The sequence below is a fragment of the Crocodylus porosus genome, unplaced genomic scaffold (genome assembly GCF_001723895.1).
Source record: "Crocodylus porosus isolate Cpor-Errol unplaced genomic scaffold, CroPor_comp1, whole genome shotgun sequence".
Taxonomy (NCBI): Eukaryota; Metazoa; Chordata; order Crocodylia; family Crocodylidae; genus Crocodylus; species Crocodylus porosus.
Genome location: NW_017728938.1, coordinates 236977 through 246268, shown reverse-complemented (window position 1 = coordinate 246268; position 9292 = coordinate 236977). Strand labels below are relative to the sequence as shown.

At 45.2% G+C, this 9292-nt stretch overlaps 2 protein-coding genes across 3 annotated transcripts in view; both read right to left on the bottom strand.

Moving 5' to 3' along the window:
• The window catches only part of LOC109318265 (stabilin-1-like), a 449042-nt gene that overhangs the window by 203503 nt on the left and 236247 nt on the right, over positions 1 to 9292 (bottom strand). The window lies entirely within an intron of this gene.
• LOC109318266 (stabilin-1-like) overlaps positions 1 to 9292 on the bottom strand; it is a 56556-nt gene that overhangs the window by 45393 nt on the left and 1871 nt on the right. For both annotated transcript variants that reach the window (XM_019547393.1, XM_019547394.1), the window contains exon 2: positions 4584 to 4720. In XM_019547393.1, the coding sequence (XP_019402938.1) occupies positions 4584 to 4720 (137 nt within the window). The remainder of the gene's footprint in view (positions 1 to 4583; positions 4721 to 9292) is intronic.

Below are 9292 nucleotides of genomic sequence, written 5' to 3'. Positions count from 1 at the left end.
CCAGCCCCAGCCCCAGCCCCAGCTCCAGCCTCATTCCCTCCCTCACTGCGGAGGCCTTAATCTGCCCTCCCCATGCCCCTTCCCTCCACCATGTCCCTTCCCCCCACAAACTTACCAGCTGGACTCTGCTCTCCAAGCTGCTGGGCTGCATATTGGCAATCAGATTGCTGTCGGCCAATATGGCTTGTTAATAATTGGCCATTAATATTGGCCCAAAAAATCTTTATCAGTGCATCCCTAATTTCAAAGGACTCAGATAAAGGTGAGATTCATGTGAAATATCTTAGACCAGTATTTCAACTCAGTGGGTGGGTCTACATGTGCAACTAATTCCAAGCAATAAATTCTGGAGCAGATTGAGCTGGAGTAAACTACTCCAGGTGCAGCATCTACATGTGGGCCTGGGACATCAGCAATTTGAGCTGGGGTGAAGAAGGGCTGCTCCCATCCTGCTCTGCCCTGGATTCTGGGTGGTAGCGTTTGGCGGTGAAAAGGCTGGCTGTGGTATGAGGGTGCTGAAAGTGTGGAGCTGTGGGTCTAGGTAGCAGGCAGAAGTCTAGCCCCCTGCTGCTTGGGCTAATTAGGCACAATTTATGCCTGCAGTCAACATCTATACATGCATTTAATTACAGTTAATTACCTTACTGTAAGACAGTACTATCCCTGTACTATCTTATGGCAGTGTTAATTTGTTTACTGCAGCCTAATGCTGTAGTATGTGTAGATGGTGACGCTTTACTGTGGAGCTAATTAGTCTACTCCAAAGTAAAGCTCATGTGTAGATGCAGTCAGTAACACTCAAAGTTCCATAGGCCCTTGCAGATAAATAAAAGAATGCATAAATTATAACAGATCAGGCCTTACAGGAAGGAGAAATTGATTTGGGACAGTGAGTCGAATCACCAAATTGAATCATTCTCCCCCGAATCGGCCAAATCTGAATCCAAAGCAAATACTAGCCACTTCGCACAGGCCTAATAGCTATTATTAAAATGTTTCCAGCTGGAAGAAAACAGTAGATAATGGAGCAACATATTAACCGTTTAAGTTCACTGTTCAATAAATTAATAGATAATAATCTCCTGCCATACCAGGAAAGACTGAAAAGGCTAGGACTCTTCAGTCTCAAAAGGAGAAAACTAAGGGGGGATATTATAGAGGTTATGGAATCATGAAGGGTGTGAACAAAGTGAATAGGGAACTGTTATTCACTAAATCCGAAAATACTAGAACTAGAGGGCACACACTGAAATTAAAATAAAACAGGTTTAAAACTAACAAGAGAAAGTACTTTTTAACATAGCATATAGTTAAATTGTGGAACTATTACTACAGAAGCTTATAGAGGCAGATAGTATAGCCTGGTTCAAAAGGGACTAGAGAAATTCATGGATAATAGATCCACTAATAGCTATTAAACTAAATAGTCATGTGTATATCCTCTGGAATCTCTAAACCAATGATGATGGATGTGATGAAAGGTATGACAGGGGATAGCTCACCCCACATATACCCTATTCAAAGGCTCTCCCTCTAAAACATCAACTACTTCCACTGTCAGTGTGAAAATACTTGATTAGATGGACCATTGGATGACCCACTATGACACTATTTATGTTATGTTCTATTTTTGTTAGATTTCTTGGTAAACCTATTTTTCTTTCACCATTTTTCCATTGTAGCTAAGCTGGAGAAATGTATTCAGCTCAGTAGAATAAGGGTAGAAAACACAAGAAAAAGCATATAATATAAATGATAATGAGGGTTAAAAGTTCAAAGGCAATATTGATATTCTTTTAGCTGCAAGAGCAGGATACTAGGCATAACATGCTCATTGTTTCTATTTCTGTTTTTGCTGCTGACTCAGTGCATGACTTTGGGCAAATCACATAGGACAAAGGTTTCAGATTTTTGGGCCTACCATTAAATATCAGTCCTGCAACTTATTTGAGTGTGCATAATCTTGCCAGTGGAAATTTGCAGAGGTGTAATTAGCAAGGTTTGAATGTGGCCAAGCTCTACTGGAGAGCAGTAGAAGTCAGGAGTGCAGGGGAAGTGATACTGAGTGTGGAGGGATGGGTTTTACTTGCCCCTGCTGCTGCTGCTGTGATGAAGTATGCCTGCCCTGCTATAGCAGCAGCACAGTGTCTGTGTACCCAGCTGCTGCTGCTTTTGCTAGAGTATGGACCAGGGGTGGGCAAAATATGGCTCGCAGACTGGATCTGGTTCACCATACAGCCTGCAGCGTCCCACACCCCCCCAAGGACTTGTGCCCTGCCCAGCCCTTCCACCCACAAGGGTGGGAGCGAGGCACCTACACCCATCCTGAACATATCCTTGCTCCCACCCACATGGGCGGAAGGGCTGACCCCACCACCACAGGGCGGGGCTGCTGCTGCAGGCTTCCCTGGTGTCCTGCTCCCTCCAGGAAGCAGGTAGGGAAGCTGGGGGTGGGGCAGCAGCTGGGCAGGAGTGCAGAGCATGGGGATAGGGCTGGCTGCAGCATGGAGCCCACGCCGAGGGGCACGGCATAAGCGTGGAGCTTGGGTGGCCAGGGTGTGAGGGGGAGGGGGTATGCAGACCCCCCCACACACACTCCCCTCATGGTGCACAGGCCTGGCAGGCAGCAGGGGCAGCAGCGGGGGGGGGGGGGCAGCTGCTTGGCATTGGTGCCTAGCTCCAGCCAGTACTGCAAGGAGTACAGCCCCCGCTGGGCCATTTGTTTCCCCGGAGCTCACACTTGAGACGCATAGGAGGGAAGTCCCAGGCTCTGGAATGGGCTGGGGCAGGGAAAGCAACCAGCTCCAGTGCCTGGGGCTTTCCTCCTGTGCCCTGAGAGTGCAGGGAGTGCCAGGGAAACAGACAGGCTAGTAGAGGCTGGCTCCTCACTGTGATGAGCAGCGCTGGCCAGAGCCAGGCACCAGAGCCCCTGTCTGCTGCTGCACCATGACGGGAGTATGGGGGGCTCCCCACCCTCCTTCACACCCCACAAACCACACACATACACAGATACATGTACCCCACCACAATGTTTTATGTCTTGACTACAGGAGAGGAAAGTGTGTTCCAGAGCTACACACCCACACCCCACAAACACCACATAACCCCCAACCTACCCTATGCCCCCCCACAGCCACACCCCCTCCCAAACTCCCCCCACACACCCACACACCATAGATACACCCCCACCACATACACACCTAAACCATACCTCGCCAGACAATATAAAAGAATAAGAATTTATTTTTGAGTTATTATGCAATCACCTGTATACACAGTACACCAACAAAAATCATGACAGATATTTTTTGTAATAAAATTAAAATATGTTATAGTAGGTGTTTGATTTTTAGTGTATGATTTGGTTTTTTCTGTTTCTAAGATGGCAACTCATCCCCAGGCTCTCTCAGAGGTCGAGAGAGGCCTGGGCCACTTCCATATTTTGAGGCTCCCGGTATATTAAAAAAATATTAATTCATAGTGCACTACAGGCGGTGTGGCCTGGTAATGGGACACAAGTTTAAACTTGTATGATGAATGTCTTCTTCTTTCAATCCTGTCAGTGTATCTCTGTGTCTGCATGTATAACCTCATTTGGAGATAACGTCAAAAGTCTAAATTTGAGGCCCTCTGTGAATGAGAGGCCCAGGCCAAATGGCCCTCCTGGTCCCCCCTGTGATAGGCCCTGCTTACCCCTCCCTAAAGAAGTATTGGGGGGGGGCAAGGGGAGGGATTTCTGGTGGCAAAGGTCAGGGGTTAGGGGTAGGGCTTCTGATCTTAAGATGGTGGCTAGGGGTAGGGGCACCTGTCAAGGGGCAGGGCTACCTATGTGGCCCTCAACAGCTCACCAATCCTTGTTAAGCAGTCTTCCACCCAAAATAATTACCTGCCCCTGGCATAGACCATTCTGGCACTCCCACTATTTGGTGCCCAGGGCCGGTACCCCCCTTGACCACTTCAACTTATGCTATTGGGAATTTGCAAAGGTCTGTTCGTTTCAGAAACAAATTGAAGAATTAAGGCTATTGTCGGTATTTGGACATCTAAATACAAAACGTCTCGATTATTCCCAACTTCTATCTGAACTGATTTGAATCAGTAGATTCTCATAACCTCTGAGAATAAGTTACTTTAAATTAGGTGCCTAGATATGGAGTTTGGCTTTATACGCTCTGCTTCTCTGAAATGAGAATACACCAGTTCCACAGATGAAGTTGTGAGGCTTAAGGAAATAATATTTGTAAATTTTTTTGAGTGTCAAATGAAAAATTCAAGCAGTATTACTATTATGCCCACATATATCAAGTGAGCATTAGTGTGCATGAAAAAAATATGCATTTCAAGCCACCTCTTCTTTGACCCCAAATAAAAGAGGAAGACTTCCAGTGGTAGGAACCAGCAATCTCTCTCTCCCATGATTTTTAAACAATGCAACCTCTTCCTAGGCAAATTCAGAAAAGCATGCCTTGAAATATTAGCAAACATGTATCTACTAATCTGTGATTGTATGCTTAGTACAAAACAGACATATAACACTGCATGCAAATCTTTACACTTCAACCTGAATAAGAAAGTTAGCTTACCTGCAGTTTCTCTCTCCTAGCCCCTGGGTGATCTTTATCCAGCCTTTGGGGCATGTCAGTTTTGAAGATGCAGCACAGGAAGTGCATGGAGTATTCGAAGTAAACATCATCTTCACATTGCATTGCATGGATCTTAACTTAAAAACATGTATGCAAACACCAGACATTATACATTTTAATAATATCTTGCCACTACATTTTTGCCCATATTTGCATTCATAATTCTACATGAATTCTACACATTTAAAAAAATAATAAGCATCATTAATTAAATTTGATCATTCACAATCATTCATCAATTGTACATGAGAGCCTATTTAACCTAATAACTGCAAAAGACATCTGGGTTTCCCTCACTTTATGCAGATTATTTATGTGTGAATTCACTCTTATGCAATCAGTTTTTTACCCTTTTTATACCAAAAAATTGTTATATGCAATGTAAATTTACTTTTATGTGACCAGTGTGATGGAAACCCACAGTCAACTGCCTTGTACAGTGCATTGTGGGAGTGATGCGTACCAAAATATAGTCTCCTGTCTGGATTTGTGCTCCTCACTTGTTGCCCGCGACACGTGTTTCTGTAGTTGCCATCCCCATTATAGTAACATTCTCCACCACGCTGTGCTTGTGTGTACTGGCTGCAGTTGATGAGTACCAAAATTGTCTTGTAAAAGTGGTAGAAATGGGTCAGTACAGTCAAGGTCTTGGAATGTATCCGTATTTGTTACATTGTAAAGTGAGTCCCCTTTATGCGGATTCAAGTTATGTGCCTTTTTCCAGGAATTCATGTACATCATAAAGCAAGGGAAACCTGTATTAGGGGGTTAGATATCAGGTGCAATTCCTACCATAGTCATGCCACAGATACAGTTCAATCATGAGTGATGTCATTATCATACAATGGTCTGAAAAGTGAGATGGTGATCTCAGTCCAGTTCCTAAGGAACAGATGTGGCTACCTGGCAGTTTTACAAGAAGGACTGGGGCAAAATATGGTTCGTGGGCTAGATCTGGCCTGCCAATTGTTCTGACCTGTTGGTGCCCCACAACACTCCACGTGGGGCCAAGTTCCACTCAGGACAGCCTGTATCACACTCCAGTCCACATCTACCCTCCACCTGCCCATGGCACTGCCCCAGCCCCAGGCCCAGACAGTGTGTACAGCTTCTTTGCAGGGCTGCCCCCGCCACTGCTGCAATTGCCCAGGTATTACTTGACTCCCCCCAGCCTCCAGCAGCTCTCTCCTCCTCCTCTTCTTCCTGCCCCTGCTGTGCCAGGGCTACTCCAGCCAGCAGGTAGCGTGGGGAAGCAGCAGTGGGCAAAGGTGCACTGGGGAAGTTCCTGCCCCAGCACATGGGGCTTCAGCTCAAGCTCCCAGTCACCTTTCACCCACTCCACCTGCCCAATGTGATGAGCAACCACCTACGGCACCCAAGTGGCTGGAAGGAAGCTGTGTGCTCTGGCTGGGGTGGGGCCAAGGTTGGGGCCAGGGTGGTACCATTGGTGGATGCAGCATGGGCTGCCCTGGATGGGAACAGGCACAGCCCAGCCCCATGTGGAGTGCTGGGGAGGCAGCTGCACGTCAGAGTTGGGGAGCAGGCTGCACCTGCACCCACACCTGCACATGCACCTGCACCACACTACCTGGGCAAGTTCTGCTGCATGCATCTCTTCTCCACTCCTCCCCCCCTCACTCCCAGCTGGCTTCAGGAGCCTAGGACGGGCTCAGTCCCCTCTCACACACGCACACCCCACAACACCCTCCCACCCAGCCCTACTGATTCACATTTACATTTTCCTCCCTTTTATTCCCAATTGAAAGAAGGTATAAAAGCCCAAGTCTCTTCTTATGACACTGGATACAAACAGGGTCTCTCTGCAGCCCAACAAATGGAAAAACTTGCCTCCCATGCCAGCAGCTGCTAGTAACCAGTGGGAATGTGAAGGTAAATCTGTTACCTTAAGAGACTCTTTCACTGCAACATAGCAATTGAAGGCCAGAGGCTTGTATACCCTACTCCACCCCTCCATTTAGGTTGGCTTGAGCTCTACTAACTTTACTCAGCATGTTAGAATGTAATCTTACTGTTTCTTCCCTCTCTTTAATAGCTCCACAATGTGGATGAAAAGTCATGAGGTTTCTCCTTTCCATGGAGCATGACTGGCAATTCTCTATCAAGGCAATGGAAGAAAATGTGCAGCTATGAGGACGTACCCCACAGGCTGGAGATGCAGGTGAAAAGGGAAAAGTTAGGTCAGTGATTCTAAACCAGGGTGCCAGGACATCTTGGGGTGCTGTGAGATCTTTTGAAAGGTGCCACAGGAAGTGTGAGGCAATAAGTAGTTAAGGGCAGACTCAGACTCTCCCTGCCTAGCTGCTACCCCCAGCTCCCACTACCTGTCCCTTCTGTAAGGAGGTAAACCCTGTAATAAATTAGATTTTGGAATGGGGTGCTGTTTATTTCACAAAAGTTATGCAAGGGTGTCCAATGAGGGGTGCCTTGAATCTAAAAAAGTTGAGAACCACGGAACTAGGTGCTATCATTGTTTCATCTTTCCTTCCACCAGGCCTTGAAAAATCAGTTTGAAGTAGCTATTCAATATATTTTTGCCAAGTCTACGCAGGCTACAAAACACTTTCAGTTAAGTTTGTTATTGTATATCATTTTATTCCACCCAAATGCAGCTTTATTTTTTAATGTGGATGGAATGATGTTGCTCCATAGTTTCAGCTTTTTTCTTTGTGAAAAGTAAACCATGAATAGATCCTGTTTTCATGGAATTTTCCCTAACCCTAACCTCCCTGGAAATTGCCCAAGGTCTTGGGCTGTGTCCTGTCGTACCTTCCCCTTTTTCTACAGGAATACGTTTACATAAGCAGCAATAGCGGACAAAAAGGGAAGTAAGCATGCAAATGGGACGTGTTTAATGTACCTTCCCCTTCAGGAACTGCAAATTATTTTTTCTTGCTGATTTTGCTTTTAGGAAGGTGACAGAAGGTAAGAGGGGTCTGAATGTCAAGTTTTGCTGCAGCCATGAGGGCCCAGGAAATATGCAAGAAGCAAGGTTTCTTTGGTAATATCCTTTACTGGACCAACTGTATAACTGGGAAAGATGTTAGACAAGCTTTTGGGCACAAAGTGCCTTACACCCCCCCACTTTGTCTAGTCTATAAAGTACAAATCTACCCTGCCTTCTCCTTCTACATGGCTTCAGACTAATCAAAGATAACTTGCTTGCTTCTCACAAAGTTTGGATATGCATTCAGGCACCCTCAAAGTTTGGAGAGGATAAAATTCAGACAGTGTTCTAAGTCAAAAATAGCCATAGCTCCAATGAGATGAAATTACTGGCAAGGTACAATGTGTGATAACTTGTATACTACTGGTTTTGCTATCAGTGGACAGTAGTGGGGGCACTGGTGATCAAGGTATAGAGAGGGCCTGCTCTACTTTGAAAGATGCAAAATTGCCCAGAAAACTGACAACCTGGAAGCAGGGTTGAAAAGACAGCAAATTCTAGAGTCCAGATTCTCCATGTCTTGAATTATATTGTCATTTACAGCTGCGTAGAGTGAGGTAGGTAGTTGTTTTAACCTGAAGTCAGGCAGAAAGCACTTAAGGTATCTGAGAGCATAGAGGGTGTACAATGCTACTTTTTTCATCTGATTTGGTAATATTTTTGTACTCACACTGCACTAAATCACAGTGCTAAGCACAAAGAAGGGGAAATCAGATATTAGATGCTACAACAATTTCAGAACAAATGGGACTTTCTAGCCCTAAGACACTTTTTAGTCATGATAATCCTATAAAATATTTAGTTCTTCCAAAAATACATGATAACTTCACTGGAATAATTACTGATTCCAGGATTCTAAGCCTTTTTATTGTTGCCCAGATATTTCCCGTATCCACTGTATGAGCCAGCTCACAGATAGTATAGGAATGAGAATGTCCATATGCTGGAACTGGAACAGTGACTTTGGTAAGGAAGCTTCTGCCTCTCCTAATGAGAGGCTGCAGAGGCAAATGTGACCTCCATAGGAAGTCAGGCCAGCTCTCAGTGCTACGCTAATTTTGCCTCCATTGCAATACCTCATGGGTCACAACAGTGTTGCCAAAGCACAGGTTTGCCCAGGACACACCCTTCTACCTAATCTGTCCTTCCTTCTTTTGGCATTGCCTGGCCTGCTTTGCATGTACAGTCAACTCTGTGGCTGGCAAATAGGCCCCTTTAGTACTATCCCTTGCAAGGCTCTTATGCCCACCCCATGACTTATTTGCTCCAGCCAGAGTGGAACAAAATCAAGGTCAAATGTCTGCCCAAACCTAGATGGTCTGTTAGGCTGGCCTTGCCAGTTTGGGAGGCTAACATCTTTATACAAAAATGAATCAGGCTATTGTATTCTTTGTCCAAGTGGTTTTTTGCTCTTTTTTGTAAGCAACCTCTTTCTTCACCTAAGAGAAAAGAAATAACTAGCTCACAACATCTGTCTTCTCTCTCAACTTCCTCTACAGTGATCCTAGAGTGCTATTTATTTGCTTTCAATTGCTTCTTCACTATCTCCAGTTTCCTGAACATGGATGCAATTTCTGGATTAAATACACTGTTCTAGTTGTACACTTCTCTTCTCAGTGATACTAACAGCTTGATATTTTAAGTGCATTTGTTTTTGATTCTGGGCCATAATCCTCAATGGTGA